The 25,760-nt window shown below is 41.1% G+C and overlaps 1 protein-coding gene across 1 annotated transcript in view; it reads right to left on the minus strand.

Annotated features, from left to right (window-relative positions):
• Positions 1–9,323: 9,323 nt before the first annotated feature.
• The window catches only part of LOC139358550 (POTE ankyrin domain family member B-like), a 30,031-nt gene continuing 13,594 nt past the window's right edge, over positions 9,324–25,760 (minus strand). The window contains exons 7-11 of the mRNA XM_071079786.1: positions 21,110–21,180; positions 19,693–19,737; positions 18,494–18,660; positions 11,456–11,579; positions 9,324–10,800 (exon numbers count right to left, since the gene is read on the minus strand). Coding sequence (XP_070935887.1) covers positions 10,597–10,800; positions 11,456–11,579; positions 18,494–18,660; positions 19,693–19,737; positions 21,110–21,180 — 611 coding nt within the window. The 3' untranslated portion in view covers positions 9,324–10,596. The remainder of the gene's footprint in view (positions 10,801–11,455; positions 11,580–18,493; positions 18,661–19,692; positions 19,738–21,109; positions 21,181–25,760) is intronic.

Consider the following 25,760-nt stretch of genomic DNA (forward strand, 5'->3'; position numbering starts at 1 on the left):
CCCCAGCTACTGACATTCTGCTCTGAGTGAGCTAGTCCTGCATGGGGCCAAATTGTAAGTCTGGCCAGGGCCACAGAAAGCCGAGTCCCCTGGGTGGAAATCCTGGCAGCTTTCTTCACTTCAACATAAAGTCCTCCTCAAGAGGGCCTGCGGTCTCCCTATTTGCAATCAAGAAGCCTGCAGTGCCATCTGAGCCCTGAGGAATTGACTGGAGCCCTAAAGGCAGCCCACCTCCTGCTCCTGAGCTTGCTACTCGTTTGCTCTATATGGCTCCATTTGTAAGCCAATTGTTGCACGGAGGTTTGTGCATACCAGGCAAGGCCAAGCTGGGTCAAAGAGTAACCAGCCACCTCTGCAAGGCTGTGCCAGGAGACAGTGGATGAGCAACCAACCTCATTCACTGCTGCTCATGATACATCAGTTCTACCCTAGATGTAGGGCCCCAGTGCCATCTGCTTTTCCTCAGGCCTCTGCTCCATCAGCCATCAGGTGGCAGCCACACAGTCTGTTGGAATCTGGCCATCCCTGCTTCCTTGAGTGAGTGAGGTTGGTGGCTGCTCCACCTGCTCCAGGGGCACCCTTGCAGAGGTGGCTGGTTGCTCTTTGAGCCAACTTGGCCTTGCCTGGCATGCACAGACCTCAGGTACCAAAGTGCTGCTCTGAGTGAGTTTGTCCTGCCTGAGGCCAAATTCTGAGCCTGGCCAGGGCCACAGAAGGCCTAGGGCCCTGGGCGCAAATCCTGGCTGCTTTCTGCACTTGAACATAAAGTCCTCCTCAAGACGGCCTCTGGTCTGCCTCTTGGCAATGAAGAAACCCGCAGTGCCATCTGAGCCCTGAGGAATTGACTGGAGCCTAAAGGCAGCCTACACGTGGCTCCTGAGCCTGCTGCTCTTTTCCTCAATATGACGCCATTTGTAAGACAATTGTAGCACTGAGGCTTGTGCATGCCAGGCAAGGCCAAGCTGGCTCAAAGAGCAACCAGCCACCTCTGCAAGAGTGCCTCTGGAGCAGTTGGAGCAGCCACCAACTTCACTCGCTATCGCTCATGGTACATCAGTTCTACCCTAGAGGTAGGGCCCCAGTGCCATCTACGTTTGCTCAGGCCTCTGCTCCATCAGCCATCAGGTGGCAGCCACTCAGTATGTTGGAATCTGGCCATCCGTGCTTCCTTGAGTGGGTGAGATTGGTGGCTGCTCCACCTGCTCTGAGCGCACCCTTGCAGAGTTGGCTGGCTGCTCTTTGAGGCAGCTTGGCTTTGCCTGGCATGCACAAGCCCCAGAAACAGACACTGCTGCATGTGAGCTTGTCCTGCGTGGGGCCAATTTCTAAGTCTGGCCATCCCTCCTTCCTTAAATGGGTGACGTTGAAGGCTGGTCCAACTTCTACAGGCGCACCCTTGCAGAGGTGGCTGGTTGCTCTTTGAGTCAGCTTGGCCTCGCTTGGCAATGCACAGACCCCAGCTACGGACATTCTGTTCCAAGTGAGCTTGTCCTGCCTTGGGCCAAATTCTAAGTCTGGCTAGGGCCACAGAAGACCGAGTCCCTTGGGTTCAAATCCTGGCTGCTTTCTACACTTGAACATAAAGTCCTCCTCAAGATGGCCTGTAGTCTCCCTCTTTGCAACCAAGAAGCCCGCAGTGACATCTGTGCCATGAGGAATTGACTGGAACCCTAAAGGCAGCGCACACCCTGCTCCTGAGCCTGCTGCTCATTTCCTCTATATGGCTCCATGTGTAAGACAATTGTTGCACTGAGGCTTGTGCATGCCAGGCAAGGCCAAACTTGCTGAAAGAGCAACCAGCCACCACTGCATGGGTGTGCCAGGAGCCGGTGGACCAGCCACCAACCTTACTCGATGCCGCTCATGGTACATCAGTTCTACCCTAGAGGTAGGGCCCCAGTGCCATCTGCTTTTCCTCATGCCTCTGTTCCACCAGACATCAGGTGGCAGTCACTCAGTCTGTTGGAAACTGGCCATCCCTGCTTCCTTGAGTGGGTGAGGTTGGTGGCTGCTACACCTGCTCCAGGGGCACCCTTGCAGAGGTGGCTGGTTGCTCTTTGAGCCAGCTTGGCCTTGTCTGGCATGCACAGACCACAGGTACCAAAGTACTGCTCCGAGTGAGCTTGTCCTGCTTAGGGCCAAATTCTACATCTGGCCAGGGTAACAGAAGGCCTCGGCCCCTGGGTGGAAATCCTGGCTGCTTTCTGAACTTGAGAAGAAAGTCCTCCTCAAGACAGCCTGTGGTCTCTCTCTTGGCAACAAAGAAGCCCACAGTGCCATATTAGCCCTGAGGAATTGACTGGATCCCTAAAGGCAGCGCACACCCTGCTCCTGAGCCTGCTGCTCCTTTCCTCTATGTGGCTCCATGTGTAAGACAGTTGTTGCACTGAGGCTTGTGCATGCCAGGCAAGGCCAAGCTGGCTCAAAAAGCAACCAACCACCTCTGCAAGGGTTTGCCAGGAGCTGGTGGACCAGCCACCAACCTCACTCTCTGCCGCTCATGGTACATCAGTTCTACCCTAGAGGTAGGGCCCCAGTGCCATCTGCTTCTCCTCAGGCCTCAGCTCCATCAGCCATCAGGTGGCAGCCAGTCTGGCTGTTGAAACCATCTCTGCTTCCTTGAGTGGGTGAGGTCAGTGGCTGTTCCACCCTTTCCAGCCACACCTTTGCAGACGTGGCTGCTTGCTCCTGGAGCTAGCTTGTCCTTACCTGGCATGCATAGACCCCAGCTACCACCATGCTACTCTGAGTGAGCTTGTCCTGCCTCGGGTCAAATTCTAAATCTGGCCAGGGGCACAGAAGGCCGAGTCCACTGGGTGGAACTCCTGGCTGCTTTCTGCACTTGAACATAAAGTACTCCTCAAGATGGCCTGTGGTCTCCCTCTTTGCAATGAAGAAGCCCACAGTGCCATCTGAGCCCTGAGGAATGGACTAGAACTCTGAAGGCAGCGCACACCCTGCTCCTGATCATGCTGCTACTTTTCTCTGTGTGGCTCCATTTGAAGCACAGTTGTTGCACTGCAGCTTGTGCATGCCAGGCAAGGCCAAGCTGGCTCAAAGAGCAACCAGCCATGTCTGCAGGGATCCGCCAGGAGCAGGTGGACCACTCGTCAACCTGACCCACTCAGGGAAGCCGGGAATGCGTGTTTGTACCATGCATTTCACTGCAAGTACCTTTCTCTGCAGTTGGTGACCTAGGTTTTCTTCTATAGGTTTTTTATGGTTTTAGGTTTTGCATTTAACTCTTTAATCCATCTTAATATAATTTTTGTATTAAGTGTAAGGGAATGGCCCAGTTTCAGTTTTCTGCATACGGCTAGCCAGTTTTCCCAACACCATTTATTGATAGGGAATCCTTTCCCCATTGCTTGTTTTTGTCAGGTTTGTTAAAGATCAGACAGTTTTAGTTGCATGGTGTCATTTCTGCGGTCTCTGTTCTGTTCCATTGGTCCATATATTTGGATTGATATGAGTACTACGCTCTTTTGGTTACTGCAGCCTTGTAGAATAGTTTGAAGTCAGGTACTGTGATGCCTCCAACTTTGTGCTTTTTGCTTAGGATTCTCTTGGCTGTGTGGGCTCTTTTCTGGTTCCATATGAAATTTAAAGCAGTTTTTCTAATTCTTTGAAGAAAGTCAGTGGTAGCGTGATGGGAATAGCACTGAATCTATAAATTACTTTAGGTGGTATGGCACTCAGGCACAGAAATGTCCTTGAGTAGGGCAATACCATTCAGGACATAGGCATGGACAAAGTCTTCATCACTAGAACACCAAAAGCAATGGCAACCAAAGCCAAAATTGACAAATGGGATCTAATTAAACTACTGTGTCTGCAGAGCAAAAGAAACAATCATCAGAGTGAACAGGCAACCCACAGGATGAGAGAAATTTATTGCAATCTCTCCATCTGACCAAGGGCTAATATACATAATCTACAAAGAACTTAAACAAATTTACAAGAGAAAAACAAAGAACCCCATCAAAAAGTGGGCAAAGATATCAACAGACACTTCCCAAAGAAGACATTTATGCAACCAACAAACATGTGAAGCAAAGCACATCACCACTGGTCGTTAGAGAAATGGAAAGCAAAATCACAATGAGATACAATCTTATGCCAGTTGGAATGGCCATCATTAAAAAATCGGGAAACAATAGATGTTGGAGAGGATGTGGAGAAAGAGGAACACTTTTACACTGTTGGTGGGAGTATAAATTAGTTCAACAATTGTGGAAGACAGTGTGATGATTCCTCAAGGATCTATAACTAGAAATAGCATTTGACCCAGCAATCCCATTACTGGGTATATACCCCCAAAAATATAAATCATTCTAATATAAAGACACATGCACACATATGTTTATTGAGGCACTGTTGACAACAGCACAGACTGGAACCAACCCAAATGCCCATCAAGGATAGACTTGATAAAGAAAATGTGGCATATATGCACCATGGTGTACTATGCAGCCACAATAATGGATGAGTTCATATCCTTTGCAGGGACATGGATGAAGCTGGAAACCATCATTCTCAGCAAACTAACACAAAAACAGAAAACCAAACATCACGCCTTCTCACTCATAAGTGGGAGTTGAACAATGGGAACACATGGACACAGGAAGGGGAACACCACACACCAGGGCCTGTCAGGGTGGGGAGCTAGGAGAGGGATAGCATTACCAGAAATTCATAATGTAGATCACGGACTGATGGATGCAGCAAGCCAGCATGTTCTGCACATACACCACAGAACTTAAAGTATAATTTTAAAAAAAGGAAATTTGCTTTTAAGTAAACTTTTAATCATAGAACTTTAAAAAAAAATCCTTTTGAATCTTTTACTACCACATCATAGCTTGGACAAACTGCTGATATTTTAAAAGTAACACAAACATCAAACAGAAAGAACTAGACTTAGGAACCAAACTCAGGTTTCTGTAGTTAACAGGCAGAATCTTAACACTGGGTCACCAAGACTACTCCTTCAGCCTGGCCTTGGCTAGCAAAAGATGGCCTTGTTATGTAGGTGAGCCCGCTTATGTACAAACAAAAAAAATAAAAATAAAAAATATTTTCTGATAACTGGAATTTTTTTTTTTCATTTTTGCAGCCACAGGGCTTTTAGCCAATTCAGATGCCTTGCTCCCCACAATTTGGAACATTCCCTTGGATTTGACCAAGTCAGGAAGAGATGGGAGAAAAGTGAAACAACAACAATAAAACCCCAAACACAAACACACACAAAGCAAAACAAACAAATGCACCATTTATATGATTACTGAGTGTTCTCATGGTAAGGAGAAATTAAAAGTAGCTGGTGGATAATCTTAAATTTTAGTCATTAGAAAAAATTTTAAGACAAAAGTCTAATTCAGTTACTTACCTGGAAATAAGGCTCAGGCTGGTGATTGTTCTCTGCCGTCTTAGAAGCTGGAAAAAACTGACACTCACCTTTCCTGTCAGAAGCAAGCCGAAACTCAGGAAAGGAGGTGCCTGCTCTCCATCGCCATGGAAGCAGGAAAATTTGCCTTCGTTGTTGGAAATGAGTAAAACTTCAGAAAAGGACTTGTACAGCAAAATCAACTTTAGATCTCAACCAAATTTTGGGAGATCAGGAACTCTCTGCAGGGGAGAAGCTCCCCAACCTCAGCAAATTATCCTATTGGTTTGGGCAATAAAGATAGGCCAGGTTGGTATCAATCAATAATGAGATTTATCAAAGGTCAGGACCACCTTTGTAATCTCCTTCTTTTTTTTCTTTTCTTTGAGATGGAGTCTCGCTCAGTCACCCAGGATGGAGTGCAGTGGCACAATCCCAGCTCACTGCAAGCTCCAACTCCCAGGCTCAGGCCATTCTCCTGCCTCAGCCTCCCGAGTAGCTGGGACTACAGGCACCCGCCACCGTGCCCGGCTAGTTTTTTGTATTTTTAGTAGAGACGGGTTTTCATCGTCTTAGCCAGGATGGTCTTGATCTCCTGACCTCGAGATCTGCCCACCTCGGCCTCCCAAAGTGCTGGGATTACAGGCGTGAGCCACCGCGCCCGGCCCTCTTTCTTTTTTTATCTTTATTGCTATAGTTCGTTTGGTCAGGAACTAGGAGTGCAGCACTTGCTTTTTTCTGTTTTCCATTTGATTGAAATATTTTTCTCCATTCTTTTATTTTGAGCTTATGTATGGCACTGTATGCAAGATGGGTTTCTTGAAGACAGCATACTCAAATGGGTCTTGGTTCTTTATCCAGCTTGCCCCCGTGTCTTTCAATTGGAGCATTTAGCCCATTTCCATTTAAGGTTAATCATGGTATGTGCGGATTTGATCCTGTCGTCATGCTGTCAGCTGGTTATTTTGCAGACTTGTGTATGTGGTTGGTTTTTGGCATCACTGGACTGTGTACTTCAGTGCGTTTTTGTACTGGATGGTGATGGTTTTTTCTTTCCATATTTAGTGCTTCCTTCAGGAGCTCTTGTAAGATAGATCTGGTGATAATGAATTCCCTTAGCATTTGTTTGTCTGAAAAGGATCTTATTTCTCCTTCACTTATGATGCTTCATTTTGCTGGACATGAAATTCTGGGTTGAAATTTCTTTTCTTTAAGAAGTTGAATATCTTTTCTGGTTTGTCGGGTTTCAGCTGAGAGGTCTGCTAAGTCTGATGGAATTCCCTTTGTAGGTGACCTTGCCTTTCTCCCCAGCTGCCTTTAACATACTTTTTTTTTCATTTTGACCTTGGAAAATCTGATGACTGTGTGTCTTGGGGATGATCTTCTCATGACATATCTTCCTGAGGTTCTCTGGATTTCCTGAATTTGATTGTTGGCTGTCTGGTTAGGTTGGGGATATTCTCATGAATGATATTCTGAAGTACGTTTTCCAAGTTGGTTCCATTCTCCTCATCCCTTTCAGGTACATTAATTCATCACAGATTTGGTCATTTATATCATCCCATATTTCTCGGATATTTTGTTCATTGCTTTTCATTCTTTTTTTTCCCCATTCTTGTCTGCGTATTTTATTTCAGAAAGCCAGTTTTCAAGATCTGAGATTCTTTCCTCTGCTTCATCTGTTCTGCTGGGTGGTTTTGCACATGAGATGGAGCTGGTGAGACCTCTGCCGTCCTTACTCTGTTTGCCTCTCCCAGGGCTCCAGCTTGGGCACACCTGCTTACAGGGCACTCTCGGGTGCCCACACACACTACAATAATTTTCATAATGCCATCACACACAATCACCATGTGACTGCATTATGAAAATTCTTGTAGTGTGGTTTACAGCTCTATCAGGTCAGTTATGTTTTTCTCTGTACTGCCTATTTTGTCTGTCGTCTCCTGCAGTGTTGTACAATGATTTTTAGCTTCCTTGTATTGGATGACAACGTACTTCTTTCACTGAGTGAACTTTATTCCTACCCATATCCTGAACTCTGCTTGTATCATTTCAGACATCTCAGCCTCAGCCCAGTTCTGAACACTTGCTGGAGAGCTGATGCGGTCATTTGGAGGGAAGGAGGCATGCTGACTTTCTGAGTTCTCAGTATTCTTGCACAGATCCTTTCTCATCTTTATGGGCTTATCCTCCTTCAGTCGTTGAGGTTGCTGACCTTTGGACAGGATATTTTTCTTTTATTATATCTGATGACCTTGAGGATTTGATTGTGGTGTAAGGTGGACTCAGCCAACTGGTTTTGTCTTTGGAGGATTTTAGGGGGCCAACATGCAGCTCCCAATTCCTGAACTGTGTGCTTTAACTCTGGGGAACGTGTATTGGGCCCCATCTTTGTTCTCTGGCTCCTCGAGGTTTGGAGTCCACTGCACTGAGGGGATCCAAGTGCGGCAGCTGCAGCGGAATGCTAGCGGATGCAGGAGTCCCTGCCTCCCTGAGAGCGTTGACAAGGGGGTGGAGGCAAGACAGCTGGGGTGTGGGCCAGGGGGCCCCTGCTGACTCTGTGTGCTGTTACACTGGAGGCAGTGCTGGTTTGGGGTGGACTGCTGGCCAGTGCACCTCTGGGTGCCTTCTCTGAGCCCCCCCTCCCCCAAAGCAGCAGTGGTCGCTCAGGATATAAGAAGGTCCCTTTTTCTCTGCACAGCATTACCTCAAGGGTGAGATGTTGACAGGGATGGGGTTTTTGGCTCTGTTCCAACCACAGCTTCGTCTTCAGTGGCAGTTGGTGTGGGTTGGGGTGTGTGCTGCACTCCCATGTGCTATCAGGGCAAGTACAGAAAAACCCACCTGTGTAAACACACACAGCAAAGGGATGTGAGAAGTTTCCATATAAAGAGCTGCAGTATGAAGAGGTGATGTGCAGGCTGGTGCATGGCTGTAGGGGCCACCTTGCTGCAGCTCTCCACTAATCAGGCACGGTCCACTGGTACAGAAGCAATAGTGTGTGCACCCGAGAGTGTCCTGTAAGCAGGTGTGGCCTGGCTGGGGTCCTGGGAGAGGCAAGCTGACTAAGGGGTGCTGAGGTCAGACCAGCCTCACCTGATGTGCAAAACTGCCTAGCAGAGATCAGGTCTCAGAGAACTCTCTCAAAAGTGAACCCCAGCATAGCACAACTGCTCTACACAAACATGGCCAGACTTCTTTTTTAAGCAACTCCCCTTTTTAAAGAAGGTAACTCTTAGACCTGATCTGTGCTGGGCAATCTTGCACATGAGACAGGGCTGGTCTGACCGCAGCACTCCTTAAGTGCTGGGATAAAGTGTCTCATAAGAGCAAGCAGAGCTAGAGAGATAGCTGTCCCTGCCCTCTGGGCTGCATATCATCTGACTTGTTGCTCTACAACTTTGTCTCCTGGAGGCTCCACCCGAGAGAGATGTAAGTTAGCAGTTACTTAATATAATCACCCCAGGATGGAGGGTCTGTGCTGTGAGCCCAAGTCAGGGTTCCCTGTCTGGTGATGAACAGTGCAGGGTGTGTGGTACCTGTGGGAAATGGACTGGTGTGTTCCTTGGGTCAACTGCAGCTTGTTGGAGGTGTCGATATGGCACTTAGGGTCTTTGCTCCCTTGATATTCTGAGGGAAGCAAGGGCAGTTCCACTGCAGAGGCAGCGGCAGAGAGGATTTCAGTTGCTCCTGGAAGCTCAGTCCAGGGAATTGCCAAGTTGCTACAGGCTTGATAGTTCCAGTGGGGGGCTGGCTGGAGACCCTGCCAGGAGGGCCTACCCATTGAGGAGATATGGAAATGGGCACCCACATAACAGTCTGGCCACTTTTCTGTGGGGCTGCTGTGGTATGCTGGGGGTCCACTCCAGTCCCCAATGGCCTCCTATTTTCCAGTGCCTGAAGGTATCAGCAGTGAAGTCTGCAAAAAGGCAAAGATGATAGCCTGCCCCTTCCTCTGGGAGCTCTGCACCTCGGAGGTATGAACCAGTTGCCAATCTGTACACACCTGTAGGATGTGGCTGGAGGCAAGTTGAGAAGTCCTGAACAGTCAGGAGGAACAGGAACAGGGACTTGCTTAAAAAAGAAGTCTGGTCACATTTTTGTAGAGTGGCTATGCTGTGCTGGGGGTTCACTTCAGCCCCTGGTTGCCTCAGACACTCTGAAACTTGAAGACTGAAATGGCTAAGTTGTCCAAACGTCAAAGATGACAGTCTGGTCCTTCCCCTGGAGCTCTGACTCAGGGAGGTCTGAAACCTCTGTCAGCCAGAGAACAGCAGTGAAGGTGGCTGGAGACCCTGGTTGAAAGCCTGCACCCAGTGTTTACAAATGTGGTCGGAGACTGACTTAAACAAGAGTCTGGCCACGTTTTTGGAGGGTGGCTGTGCTGCACTGAGACACCACTTCCACCCCTGGTCAGCTTGGGCTCTCCAAAGCCCATGGGCCAGAACGGCTAGGTGCCCAAACAGCAAAGGTGGTGGCCCTCCCCTCTCTCTGGGAACTCTGTCCCAGGAAGGTTTCAAATCTCCGTTGGCCAGGGAACACTGGAGGGGGTAGCTAGAGGCCTCAGGTGGGAGGTCCTGTCCAGTGATGAGGAACAGGATCAGGGCCTGCTTACAGAAGCAGTCTGGCCATGATTTGGTAAAGCAGCTGTGCCGTGCCACAGGATCTCTTCTGCCCTTGATGGGTTTGTAGTCTCCAAAGCCCACACACTAGAATGACTAAGTTGTCTGAACAGGAAAGATGGGGGCCTGCCCCATCTTGTCTCTCAGAATTTATCCTGTGTGATGCAGCTTAATGTTTAGGCTGTTAATTTTGCTGTCAACATTAGAGTTGTTCAGAAAGCATCTCACTGTTATCTTTTAGGTTAGATATATGAGAATTCATTTTTTCCTGTAAATAAACCTGTTCGTGTTTGTTCTCTGTAAAGAAGTCTGTTTCATCTATTTGACATTGATCACAGTCATGTAGGGCAGTAGTCAGTCTAAAACGACATGATAGGATTTCCATTTCCAGTGTTTCCTAGCTGTGTCTTACATTCTGCAGTTCAGAACTGAGCATTCTCAGCGGTCAAAATGCTAAGCTGTCCACTCTACTGAAATACTGATTTTTGCTAATGCTTCCTCATTCAATTTTACAGCCTTAAGAAGTTTATCATTATTCTCAGTTGTCAAAATGCTAAGCTGTCCACTGTACTTAAATGCTGATTTTTGTTAATGATCCTCCCTTAATTTTACAGCCTTTAGAATTTTATCTTTCTTTGCTTTCACACTTTGAATTTCCTCCAAAAGTTTCTTTTCCCTTAGCTGGCTCTGCTGTTTTATTCTGTCTACTTCCAGTCTCAGCATGGCAATTTCTTCCTGCAACATGCGATTTTCATGCAAGAGATCTTTTTCTTTCTTATTGGTAAGAGAAACCTAAGTAAACAAAGGGAACTTTTAATTAGCACTCAAGAGAATGACATATCATGATTTCTTCTGAAATTAAAGTATGACATTTATATTTGTATAAGGAAAGAATTCCCATAGTGGATATTTAACTGGAAAAAAGTTGGACAAAACTTCAAATCTAAAAATGTGTAAATTCCAAAAAGTTGAAATACTTATTTAAAGACCATGAAAAATAAGTCACTAGAGGATTTTTAGAATTTCAGAATTGGAAAAGCCTTTCTCTGAATTATAAAAAACCCAAATGCATAAAATATAAGATTAATATGCTTGAGTATATTTTTTAAATTGGGTTTATTCTCTGATATCTAATCTATCAACTACACCATTGTAAGAACCTTAGCTATGCATATATTTGGACAGAAGCAATTTCTTAAAGTTCTTTAAGTTCCTTTTTCTGAAGAAAGTTTTATCAATATACTACTTTTCTAATATTTTTACAGTCAGTTATAAGAATTGCATTTATTCATAACTGTTTAAGCATTGTACCCTTCCACAATGTACATGTAGGCATCTAAACATTGCACTTCTGTTTTAAAAATCCTGTGTACTTTCCAAAATACATAAAGTTGTCTTTTAAATAAATACACATATTAAAACATTTGAAAATGACTAAAGAAAATACCTCAGAATTCATTTTCTTTTCAGCCACTTCCATCTGCTCTTGTTTACCAGTCAGAATCTCTTCTTGTGATATTCCAGCATTCTGTTCTTCCGAAACTTGCTTCTGGGTATCATTTTGTTCATCACTAGAAGAAATTTTGATTTTCATGAAATACTGGAGGTGTCCCTAAAATGATCTACAGGGCAACATGGTGCCATCAGATGTCATTCACACAATGCATATCTGCACATTAATCCAAGACAAGGCAAAGGGGTCTCACATCTCTTAACCCAGTTCTCCCCAACCATGTTGGCACCAGGGACTGGTTTTGTGGAAGGTAATTTTTCTGTAGACCTGAGTTGGGGGATGGTTGCAGGATGACTCAAGCACATAACATTCATTGTGCATATTATTTCTATTATTACTTATATATAATGAAATAATTACATAGCTCACCATAATGTAGAATCAGTGGGAGCCTCAGCTTGTTTTCCTGCAACTAGATGGTCCCATCTGGGGGTGACAGTAGATGGTGACAGATCATAAAGCATTAGATTCTCATAAGGAGTGAACAACCTAGATACCCTGTGTAAGCAGCTTACAACAGGGTTTGAGTCACACTCCTATGACAATCCAATGCCACCACCGATCTGACAGGAAGAGGAGCTCAGGCAGTAATGTGAGTGACAGAGAGTGGCTTTAAACAGATGTAACTTTGCTTGCTCACCTGCCACTAGCCTCCTGCTCTGTGGTCCAGGTCCTAACAGTCCAGGGACTGGTACTGGTCCATGGCCTGGGGATTGGGAAGCCCTGTGTTAACCCATACTTTTTATATTTATTTTTGGGAAACACTTTCCACTTATATTCTTGATTCCTCTGTATTTTATAGACAACTTAGAAATTCCTTTTGGAACAAAACAGGGTCTAATATTGTGTTTTTAACATACAACTTTGAATTAATTTTATCTGTGCATGCGACAGAGATGTGAAATAAAGTAATCATTAATCACTTTTGATTTTACTTTTATTTCATGCATGTTAAGAATAAAACTGGGAAGTCCTAGGCAGAGCAATTGGGCAAGAGAAATAAAGGACATCCAAATTGGAAAAAAGAAAGTCAAATTATCTCTTCACCAATGATATGATCTTATCCCTAGAAAACCCTAAAGACTCCTACAAAACACTCCTAGACTTGATAAATGAATTCAGTAAAGTCTCAGAGGCTACAAAATGTACAAATACCAATGAGTAGTACCACTATACACTACCTACAACCAAGTTGCGAGTCACATCAAGAACCCAGTCCCTTTGACAATGGCTGCAAAAGAGTAAAATACCTAGGAAAATATGTAACGAAGGAGGTGAGTCAACTATAAAAGGATAACTGGAAAACACAACTGAAGAAAATCAGAGATGACACAAATAAATGAACATACATCCTATGTTCCTGGACTGAAAGCACTGATATTGTGAAAATGATCATAGTGCCCAAAGAAGTCTACAGATCCAATACAATTTCTATCCAAGTACCAATGTCATTCTTCACAGAGTTATTTTAAAAAGCTGCCATTCATGTAGAACCACAACAGAGCCTGAATGGCAGCACACACACCAAGCAAAAGGAACAAACATGTTGGCATCACATGACCTGAAAACTGTAATTATTTTTAATGAGGTAAAAATGCATAAGAATATTACTGTTATTGTACAGAGAAGACAGTGAACAAGAAAAGGAATTTAAAAAGAGAATATCACTACCATATACATATATTAACTGACAAAGAGACTAAAACCTCCTACTGGAGTTTATGTTAGGACTTGAACAAAAGCTTCTAGAAATACCAATAACAGAAACAAGGCAATTAATTTTAAGGAATAAATTATGCAAAGAAATATGTATTTTAAAAAATGTAAATAGATCTTCCTGAGAGCTATTATTAACCAATTCATCGTGACCACAATTTTAAAATGAGGTCTAAAATTCTGGAATATAAAATAGTTTCATTTTGAACATAGTTAATTGAAGGCAACTTTTAAACAGAAAATGTTCAGTTAAAGTTGAGTGTAACTTAGGAAAGAAATGACCTGTACCAATGGTAACAAGAAGCCACCCAGAGCCAGTTTGAAATCTAATCAACCAATCAATGACCACTGGTCTTGCTCACCAACCAATACAGATGTGAGCAGCTTGCTTCTGAAATACAGCCAAGCAGCAGCACCTGCTCCATCAGAATAGCCAGTGCCGGACGAGTATTCCTCTTACTATAGGAAGCAAAAAATTTCCAACTCTGTCTTTTTATTTCAAATACCAAAGGTTCATAATCCCTTGAAAAGAATTTGTAAGTCCATTAAATGTGCCACCCCATTTTTTTTTTTTTTAAAGCAGGTGGCCAGGTGCAGTGGCTCATGCCTGTAATCCTAGCACTTTGAAGGGCCAAAGTGGGTGGATCACCTGAGGTAAAGAGTTCGAGACCAGCCTGCCCAACAAAGTGAAATTAGTAGTCTCTACTAAAAATACAGAAATTAGCCAGGTGTGGTGGCATGCTGCTGTAATCCCAGCTCCTCAGGAGACTAAGGCAGGAGAAATACATGAACCTAGGAGGCGGAGGGTGCAGTGAACTGAGACCCCACCACTGCACTCCAGCCTGGGCGATAGAATGAGACTCTATCTCAAAAATCAAATCAAATAAAATACTAGTAAAGTTTGCAATTCCTCTGACTCAGTTTACCATAATTACAATTATGATTACAAATAAAAGAATAAATAATGAATAACCACAATATTGGGCTTTTCTCCCTAAATAAAAAAATTAATATAAAGAATGTAGCTTATTATAAAAAGCCAAAACAATTATTAAAATGCATATAATTACCAGACAAAACTAATAGAATGACCCATGTCAAAATTTTAAAGTGAGAATCAATCAAACAACATACCCAGGATAAACTCCATTCACTCATTTAATAAGGATTAATTAGGTAGCTACATCCAATACGCTAGGCCTTTTTCTAGGCAGTGAGGATATAGTAGTGAAAAATAAAATCCTTATTCATGAGAGTGAGATAAACACACAATAACAACAGACAGAGAAGACAAAATATACAGTACGTTAGAGGAGAAAAAACTAAAGCAGGAAAATGAAATGTTTATGTGTTTGATGGGGAGGGTGGTGGGAAAGTTGGGATGGTCAGAAAAGTCTCTGCTGAGAAAGGGGATTTCTTTCTTTCTAATACAAAAAAACCTTTTATTTGTATATCAAAGACTCTAAGAAATGATGATATAAGGTTAAGAGTGTTGATGTCAAGATACAAATGGATTTGAAGTTAGAGATGATAAATCACTTTGTTTCATTGAACCTTCCCTTGGTTACATTAGAGAGCCTCCCTGGTACACTCCCAGTTGAATCTTAAGCATGATGCATCTGGGTAGTGCATGGTTCTTCCTCAGAAAGTGGTTGTTCCATAATGTGTTTCTTTTTACCCTTTTTCTACTTCTTAGCAGAAAGGAGGTTTTAAATAAAGAACTGAAGGACTGGAAAGAGTAAGCTAGGAGGATATCTGGGGAAAAAGCATTCCAGACACAGGGAACTTCCAAGTACAGAGGTGTGCTTGGAGTCTTTAAGCACTAGGGGTAGAGAAGGGATGGCAAGAAGTTCAGTGTGGCTAAAGCAGAGCAAGGGAGATAATTAGGAGGAAATTTGACACATACTCAGAGTGAAATGGGAGGCAATCAGAAGGGCTGGGGCACAGGACTGACACAATTTGACTTATATTTTAAGTACATCCACTGAGTTAAGAATTGATGAAAAGGGAAGTTTTTAAAAGCCAGGACTATCAATTACCAGTCTATGACACTCATGTAGACTGCAGATGAGGGTGGCTCAGATGTAGAAGATATGACTGGCTTCTGGACATATTCTTCAGATAGACCTGACAAGATTTACTGAGAGAATAGATGTAAGGTGTCAGAGATGGAGAGAGAGATGAGTCAAGAATGACAACGAGATTTTTGGCAGAGCAACTGGAAGAGTTGCCCTTAACCAAAGTAGGAAAGACTACATGAGGGGTAAATTTCAGGAAGGCCATCAGTAGCCCAATTTTGGGTCTGACAAGTGTGTGATACCCAATAGCTAACCAAATAGAGATATCAAGTAGGCAGGCTCATATGGAAATCTGGAATTAGGGAGAGAGATCTGAGCCAGAGACATACATTTGGAAATCACTAGCATATACACGGTAGAAAAAGTCACGAGGGGCTGGGTGCAGTGGCTCATGCCTGCAACCCCAACACTTTGTGAGGCCAAGGCAGAGAGATCACCTGAGGTCAGGAGTTTGAGACCAGGCTGGCCAACATAGGGAAATGCTGTGTCTACTAAAAATACAAAAATTAGCCGAGCATGGTGGCACCAACCTGTAATGCCAGCTACTCAGGAGGCTGAGGCAGGAGAATCACTTGAACCCAGGAGGTGGAGGTTGCAGTGAGCCAAGATCACACCACTGAACTCCAGCCGGGGTGACAGAGTGAAACTCTGTCTCAAAAAAAGAAAAAGTCATGAGAGAGAAGATTGAGGACTGAGCCCTCGGAAAAAACAATGTCCAAATGGAGAAAGATGAGGAGGAGCAAGCAAAAGAGGCCATGATGAATGGATTAGAAAGGCAGGAGGAAAAGCCTGAGGGACTGAGGTCCTGGAAGCCAAGTTGAAGATGCTGTTAGAGGGGAGATGTCCTCCATTGGCTCAAATTCTGCTAACAGATTAAATAAAATGAAGTGTACGAAAAATGCCTAGATTTATTACAGAAAAAAATTAGTGATAATCTTGAGGAAAAACAACGTTGGAAGAGTACTGAAACTGAAGACTTACTGGTGTGAGATCAAGAGTGAATGAAAAGATAATTGAGTTCATGAGTTCTTTTAAGGACATCATACTTAGACAGTTCTTTTAAGGACATCATACTTAGAAGTTATGGCTGAGAATGTTGTAATTTTCTTCCACAGTCATGGAAAATAATAGACAATTAATTTCTAATTTTATATAACAGGTGTAGTCTTCAAATTTTACATAACAATTATATATTTTAAAAGTTATAAAATTATAGACATGTGGCATTAAAAATGCCAGACTGAGGTGTTAAATCCTTAAAACTATAGAACTAAAAGTCACCTTAAACAATTCTAGATTCCATAAGCTGAATATCACTTTGTTCATGCTTATACATAAAGACCAAGAAACACTAAACGTTTCAAGGAGAGTATTTCTGGCTTGATAAAAATCAGCCAATTCTAGAACAGTTGATACTCATCAAATATACAAAGTAATTGATCACAGTAAACTACTGAGTTCTATTAACAGGAATAAAGTGGCAGAAATGCAGAAAATAGTCTTATGTTACAAATGAAATTTTAAAAATTATATGAAGTCACTGTGGAAAAATGTGGTGTGGTGAATACTGAAATATATCCTTTTCTAAAAGGAAGGATAATGTCACACATGCAGGACACTTTTATGAATAAGAGTTACTGCATTAGCAGCACCTTCCTTTTAGCACAAGGCCAGCACATTAGCACCTGTGGGCCAAATCCCACTGCCTGTTTTTGTAAGTCAAGTATCTTGGAACCCAGCCACGCTTATTCACTCTACAGTTCACAGAGTCAATTAGCTGGGTGTGATGTTGCACACCTGTGGTCCCAGCTAGCAGAGAGGCTGAGGTCGGAGGATCACTAGAGCCCAGAAAGTTGAGGCTGCAGTGAGCCATGATCACAAAACCGCACTCCAGCCTGGGCAACAGAGACCCTGTCTCAAAATTATATATACAGTCTGCAAAGCCTAAAATATTTACTAACTGACTCTTTGCAAAAAAATCTGACCAAATCCTGGTTTAGTAGATGAAAGATCCTTTGATACATTTTAATAAAAGTTTTACCCAATATACTGAAATGTTTATATTAAATATAGATCCCCATACAATCCCTTGGCAATACTCAGATTGAAGATCCAATATTTCAGCACTCAGGCACTGACAACAAAAATTTAATAACTAGCAATCAAGGTACAGTGTCAATGGAGCATGCAGCTTCCATTGGCAACACAGCAGATATTACAAGAATTCTAACAAAATTATCTTAAGATGTGTTATCAAAGTAAAGGTTTTAAATACATTTTAATTGTGAAATAATCTGTATACTCTAGATCTAACCTCATTTGTAAAAAATGGTTCCATACTACATTATTTTCTGGGAATGAAAATTGAGCTATTTCCTATTGGTAAGGATTTGCTTTTAATAATGATAAATTCCTACTGATAAGGATCCATCTTTTGATATAATGATGCTGTAATAAATGTTCTTATATGTAAGTATATACGTAACAAATCTATACAAGTATCCTTAATATACATATATATCCTTACTATGTTATATATGTGTGTGTGAATATGCTACTCAATTAATGTTCGAAATGCATTTACCAACAGTGTTCGACATGTCTTTTTCAATGAGACCATTTCCTTTGCAGCAACACAGATGGAGCTGGCGGCCACTATTCTAAGCAAACTAATGCAGAAACAGAAAATCAAATGCCACGTATTCTTAATCATTTAGTGGAAACTAAACAATGAGAACTCATGGACACAAAGAGGAGAATAACAGGCAAAAGGGTCTACTTGAGGGTGGAGCATGGCTGGAGAGAGATGACCAAAAAACTACCTTTTGGGTATTTTGCTTATTATGTGGCTGATGAAATAATCTGTAGCCCAAACTTCCATGATACAGTTTACCTATATAACAAACTGCACATGTACCTCTGAAGCTAAAATAAAAGTTCACTAAAATGTAAAGAAATTCCTTTCCCCTCACATTTGCCAATACTCGTTATTTTTCAAATAAATAAATGACTGGAAAAAATGGTAACTCATTTTTTGCTGATTTTCATTTTTCTGATTACCAGGCAAGGCTGAATATCCTAGGAAAAATATAAAATTTTTAATCATGAATATTAGCCCAAATTAGGATTAGTTTGACAGCATATGGCTGTCTCCTATTAAATGTTGCCATAGGCTTACCTGTGATACTCTTCATTCTCAGTGTCAGGAAATTGCTGACTTTCAGGTGTTCTGCTCTTGCTTTGTGGAATTAATCCATCATCACCATTGCCAGCAGCGGCATCATTAGTCAGGTTTTCTGGTAATCCCATATTATTACTTCCGTGCTTCTTCATGTCTTCTTCAGCCTTGAGTGGAAGTTTGATATTAAGGATATTAAGGATATTCACTTTATTGAATAAAAAGAACCTTTTTAATTGATTTTATCAATTGACTCAGTTTGTCATTATTGTAGTCATTAAAAATATTTCACACTTAAGTTTGATCATATATACAGAACAATTACCCTCTAATTTTAAGATGTAATTATCATATCATTGTAAAATTTGCTTCATTTCTGTTTGACTGAATAAAATAGAATTTTTCAAAATTCAAAAAGGGCCCTCCTTCATTTTGTGCTTTTATTCCCAATGACTCTTCAGAATCTTATATATATATTTATCCCATTTGACTCGTGGGAACACACAAATAAAAAGACAAAGATGCAAAATGTGTCTTCTTCTGTCTTTACCACCTAGATCTCACATTAAGCAGTCAGATTTAGAGGATGAGACACTGTGGGGCTTCAGGAATAGAAAGGAAGATTGCCCTTTTCTGCACTGAGATATTCTTCTCCCCCACTGCCTTTGATCATTTTTTTTTCATTTGGTCCCTGGGATATCAAAAACATGATGGTTCTCACTGAAACATGGGAACCAAAGTTCGCCACAACACAAGGAGCAGAGCAAAACTGCTGAGGTACAAGCGTGGATGCCCAGAAAATAAGATGCTCCCCAAATTTCACATTCCATAGCCATACAATTTTCTAGCTGGAAGATACACAGAATAAGAAATGATCTTCTTTAGCCACATTAACTATTGATAATCAGATTAAAACCAAGAAAGATAAAATGATTGATCCAAAGCTCCTAAAGTCACATGACCTAGCACTTTACGGCACCATTCAGGATTATTCCATAATAATGAAAGAATATCTCTGGGGTTTGTATCTCTTTAAAACTCAATCTACAGAATCCTTTCTGAGTTAAATATTAAATTTTTCACTGATGATTTACGCTACTTACATGATAGGATCATGTATGCCTATACTTACAACACTTTATTAAACAACATAATGTAAAAATCTAATTCAACAGAAACATTTGAATATAATGGTATACCTCTCTATCACAATCCTTGTTTATTTCCGGTTCTTGAGACATTTCCTGCAAATGAAAAAATAGAAGGTTAATTTGCTTGTTGTAATTCTGTGATGTTTCCTCTTTTGGAATGTGTGTTTTAAAAATAATTTTATTTTAAGTAATCAAGTATAGACAATGAAAAATTAGAAAATAATTAAAATTAAAATTTAACTGTTAAAATAAATAATTAATTAAAATTAAAAATTAACATTTTAATCTACGTTCAGCTACTGCCACATCACTGGCTTCTGACTAACATGAGAAAAATAATTCACCTTAGCCAACCGGAGAAGATAAACATGAACCAGTAAACTTAACTTTGTCACCATTTGTTTGGACTCCACTTAATTTGTTACGTGTTAAATCTGCCAAAAATTCATCAGCGGATGATTTGTAGTGTTGCAAAGTCTTCCTCACTTGAAAAGAGTTTACCTCACCAAACCCTAACCAGTGAGCCTCTACAGATTACTAACTGGATTGTAGGCATGCTTTCAATTATTAGGAGCTGAAATCAACACCAAACAGAAAGAAATGCAAATTCTTAAATTTTAATTGAAATTATATGTTGTAATACGATAGTGTTATGTATCTAGTTTATCTGCTTAAGTCCAGTTCTAATATATTCTAATGTGTACTAATGACAGTGGATAAAAATTTTAATAATCTGTACTGATTTTCTGCAACTGCAGTAAGTTCAAATGTTATTGTGTTTCTGCACTAACACCAAAGGTCCCATTCTGCAAGATACGATTCTTGTAATAGGCATTTGGGTTGCTTTTATGACCTGGTTCCCTCCCTGAAGAGAAACGCTGAGGTCAATGAGAGATCACAAGGCAGAATATATCTTTCACCTTGCTATCAGTGACTGCAATATAAAACTGCAGATTTTCAATCACTGGCCATGATTACTCTTCAACCACGAATCCAGCTCAGGGACCATCAGTGTTACATTGTTCATAATTCTATTGCTTAATAATATAATCCAATAATTGATGTTACTTTCTTTATCATGTCAGGGTGTTGTAAGAATAAAAGAACAAAGTTCTGGAATTTCTTTTGCCTCTATTCCAAAAGGAAAGATTACCTATAAGCTAATCAAAAAGGCAGATAAGAATATTTTAAATAAGAATATTGTAAAATAAGAGTACTTTAAAGTTTATAGTGGTTATGTTTTTTAAGTTAAGTTTCAAATGCTAACTTGGAATCTATTGATTCTTCTGTTAATGAGATTGCTGAATTTATTAAATTTTATGAATCTATTAAAAAGTTCTTAGAAAAAAGAATCTATTGATTCTCAAAACCTAGTCTGAAAGATAATTTCATTTGGACTGCCTAATATTATTAAAGCAAAGAAAACAGCATTAAATCAAACATTTAAATGTAAAATTTTCCATGCCTCTGGCTGGCTATTTTCACTGCCTTTAAGCCTTTGTGATTCTTCCTCTGATGTCAGCTTTAAGTCTTGTTCTGTTGAGAAATCCATATATTCAGTTAAAATGAACCACTTAGAACAGTTAAAAACTATTGCATTTATAAAAATAGATTTAAGACAACATTTTATTTTATCTCATAAATTGAGTGTTTAGTGTTTCATGAAATAGTTACTTAGGAAATCACTCTCTAAGACTTCAACAAACCACTTGGGGAGACGCCTGATGAGATTCACTCACAAATTCATCCACCCAACATAAATGAACAAAACCACCAGAAACACAACTTTAAAATACAGTAGAAACATATAAGGTAACACAGTATGTTGTTCTCCACATCCTAATCATGAAGCAGTAAATGTAATGGAAAGGAAATTTAGTTTTAAAGAGAAACAAGTTTTCCTGCACTTAGCTACTCTGACTTTAAGGATAGTAACAGGCAGGGCCCAGGTAAGGTCGTGTTGACCCTGTCCAAGAAGCCAGAGCCCACAGGTATGGGTCCAGACATCCCAGAGCAAGGTTAAGAAAACAAATTCCTTTACCGTCTCCCCTTCCCCTCAGCATTTACTCATAGCTATTTGTACAAATGCATATATTTTGCAAGTTCCTCTTTTCCTTCAATGTAGTTGCAAAGTCACAAGCTATGCTGAGGTTGCAAAACTGTCACTATATGATTAACTGCCTTTGTTCTGCTTCTGTAAGCTTGCCTTTATAAGCTAGGCTCTGTCTTTGTTCAGGACTCAGCATTTGGATGCAAATCCACTGAACTGGTGTGCACCTAAATAAAATCCTGTTTCACCCACTGGGTCTCTCCTGCCTCCTGTTTTCTGCAACAATAGTACCTTATAGATGATTTCCAAAACTACTACTGACACCTTTATTAGTGCACAATGTCTTCCTAATATCTAAAATGTTTCCCTCTACTATTCTGACAAATTTATTTTTTTTCTTTTTTTTTTTTTCTTTTTTTTTTTTTGAGCCAGGGTCTTTCTCTGTCACCAGGCTGGAGTGCAGTGGCACAATCTCAGCTCACTGCAACCTCTGACTCCCTGGTTCAAGCAATTCTCCTGTCTCAGTCTCCCAAGAAGCTGGGATTACAGGCATGCACCATCATGCCCAGCTAATTTTCATATTTGTAGTAGAGATGGTGTTTCATGATTGGCCAGGATGTTCTTGATCTTTTGACCTTGTGATCCACCTCCTCCAGCCCCCCAAAATGCTGGGATTACAGTTGTGAGACACAACAACTGGCCTTATTTTCATCTTTTAAAACAATGATATGTGAAGTCTTCCTTGATTCTGCATGTCTTTCCCCAGATAAAAAGGTACCTCCTTCTTGAGGCTGCCTTCTGACTTCACTGATTTTTCTACCGCATCTTTACCACCTGAACTGTACATTATTCCCCCACATGTCTGTCCCCTCTGCTCCAAGACTGCAGAGAACAGTCCTGCACATCATCTTTGTAAAAACAGTCTTTATTTTACTCAGAAATTTCTTATTGAGTCCTGCTACATACATGCTACGCATTAGGGTTTAAAAACAATGAAAATAAAGCATATCAGGGATGGCTTTTCTAGAACACATGCCCAAGCACAGACTGAAATATTGAGGCTAGCCAGATTAAAAGCGGTAGAGGGAAGGAAAGGGTAAAAGCATTCCACACAGCAGCAAGAGCAGGAGTGAGGCCTGAAAGAGTGAACGAGTGAGTAGGACATTACCAGCAGCTCAGTAATGCCAGAGAAAGGGCACACAGGGAAAAGGGCTAAAGATGGAGAGTGGGGCAGAAGTCAGACTATGAAACCTGATGTGTAATTTTAAGATGCTTGGACATTAATGTTCAAGAGTGATCCCTGGTCCTATCTGCATTTAGAAAAATATCATTTTAATGCCAAAACCAATATTCCTAGTGAGCCAATAGTCATTAAGACTAGGTGACAGATAGCTCTTGTGGACACAGCTGAGATGTTACTATGTAGCAAATTCTCAATAATTCTCATGAGCACTTGGAAAGTCAATTCTATAATAAGTCAAAGAAATTACAATAAATCACTTAATATTTGGTTTGGGAAGGTGCTTTCTAAAGTTATAGTGCATACGAATATAATTCACAGTTGTGAATTCAGAGATGTGACAATAAAGCAATGAAACTACACTGTGTTTGAGTCAGTAATCTTCAGATTTCTATCTCATCTTCCTACCCGGTCTGTAAATTCTAAGTATAATCTTGGTACTCACTCTCAAGTTTATGTTAAATACTAGCCTATAAAAAAACACTCTTTCTCTTACTTCTTTTTGTTATTTATATGTTGCTGTTTTTAAAGGAAGAACACAAAAATGTCCCACTGAAGGGATTCTGTTTGGTTGCAGGCTACAAGAGGGGAAAAACAGAAAGCATATTTTGCAGAAAATAGTATTTTAGAAATCAGAACTATGACATGAAGTCAAGCAGGGAACTCTAGGACTGAATTTGCTGTGCTTCTTTAATACACTCCTTGCTCTCTTTCTTTTCTGGCAGCCGTGACTCACACAGGTCATGGAGACTATCATTCCCTAAGAGGAACACAATTCTGATATTCATCTTTATCTATTAAGTTCACCTATCCCAATTCTGTGTTCTGTGGATGCCAACTTTCGGTCACTGATGGTGATACACATGGATGATGAAAATGATGACATTTTCATTAACTTTCAGATTCTTTGATCTTTGATAAGTCTTGTTACTGAGAGTCAAAGTAGTAGGACGTGAGTTATAAATGCTGGTTATCCAATTACCTACTCAAAATATACTACATGAATATTCCATTAAACATGCATAGGAAAAAAATGGTCATTTCTGCTGACCTGCAGCTCTTTGCTCTTCTGTATTCACCAGAAAATTTCCTACTCCTTCCTCATGTCCAGGTTAAATACTAGTGTACGACATGGAAACCTGTAAATCATCTGACATTTCTCTCGGTCCCCCAAGCCTTTCTCATTCAATTATGACTAAATCATATGGACTATACCTCTCTTCTGCCTCTGCTTTATATTTCCACTGCCACTGGGAACATAAACTTTACAAAATGGCTTCTATTTAAAAGAAAACCGTCAACTACTAATGTTAGTTCTTACATGAAAAAATTAAGCAAAACAAATAAAAAGGCATAACACCATAAAAACAAAGACCAACATATTAAAATGAGTAACTGAGATTCCTAATTTTCTTCCACCATGGATGGGTGAAAACCTTATAATACATTGATACTAGTCCAAGGATGTGTGACGGAAACTATAGCTGACTATTGCAAAAGCTTCCTTTGTCTCCTGGTTTCTTTCCATGGTAACCTTCCACCAATCCCAGGAAACTATAGGCCACAGTCCAAATTAAATCTGCCTTATGGTTTGTAAATAAAGTTTTAAAGGAGCTCAGTCATGCCTGTTTGCTTACATAGAATCATGGTGGCTTTCACTCTACAACAGCAGACAACAGCAGGGGTAAGTAGTTATGACAGAGACCACATAGTGTAAAATATTTCCCGCCTGGTCCTTTACAGGAAAAGCTTGCTAACCCATTTTACACCACAACCAGAATGCCTTAATACTCAAATTTAATCTTGTGACTCCCCTGCTCCCATGTCTCCAATGAGCCCCTGCAGCAAACATTGTCGACTCCCTACCAATAGCCATTCCTTATTCTTTCTTGCAGAAGAAACACAAGTCTATTGGGATGTTTATTATCCCAATCTCCCTCCTCAGCCTCAGAAAGAGAAACTTAATTCTAAGCTAATCACGTATTTGCATTCCCAGTGCCTGGTTTGGGAATGAGCAGGTAGTGTAACACAGCCAGTGAAATATTACAGGAAGCCCCTTGTGTGCTTCAAAGTTTTCTCCCTGTTTAGAAAACACAGGTGAAGAAAAGAAGCCCTTGAGATGTTGTGTTTTGAGAACAAGATGTTTGGAGCTGTTGCAGATTACCCGACCATGAAAGGAGACATGAATAAAACACTGTCGACAGCACAGAAAGAGGGACAAGAGGGATCCCTAGGATATCACTGAACAAACAAAACAACTCTGATTCCTACTGTTTTCACCACTGTTCATCAGTATTTGCAATCCAAAGCATTCTACCTGGTAAACGTCCCATGGCCCACAGGGCGAAACCTACTCATTTCTGTAGTATTAAAAAGTCTGTCATAAACTTGCCTTACCCAAGTATTCACCTCATTCCCAACCTCTTTTGGTGCTAGCAAAAGTGAACTGCTCAGAAACCCTGCAAAGTTCACTCAAGCATCTTGTCTTTTGCACTTGCTGCCCTTCCTGCCAAACAGGCAATCTCCTTAGATGTTCCTTCTGGCCAACACACAATCTTGTTGCATGTTCCTTCTGTCAAACATTATTCTTCTGCTTTTTTACCTAGAAAAATTCTTCTCACTCTGCATGCTTCCCTTGAATCATACCCACTTTTTTTTTTTTTTTTACCAAAACTTTCATTCCTCATCACATATGTCTGGCACATAATCAATATATAATAAATTAAAAGCTTCCAGTGGGCATCTAGCACACAGTAAGAACTGAATACAGTAGTGAAATAAAAAAATAATGACAATGATAATAACAAACTCCTGTCTGTATTTTTA

This window comes from Macaca nemestrina, chromosome 15, assembly GCF_043159975.1.
Source record: "Macaca nemestrina isolate mMacNem1 chromosome 15, mMacNem.hap1, whole genome shotgun sequence".
Taxonomy (NCBI): Eukaryota; Metazoa; Chordata; class Mammalia; order Primates; family Cercopithecidae; genus Macaca; species Macaca nemestrina.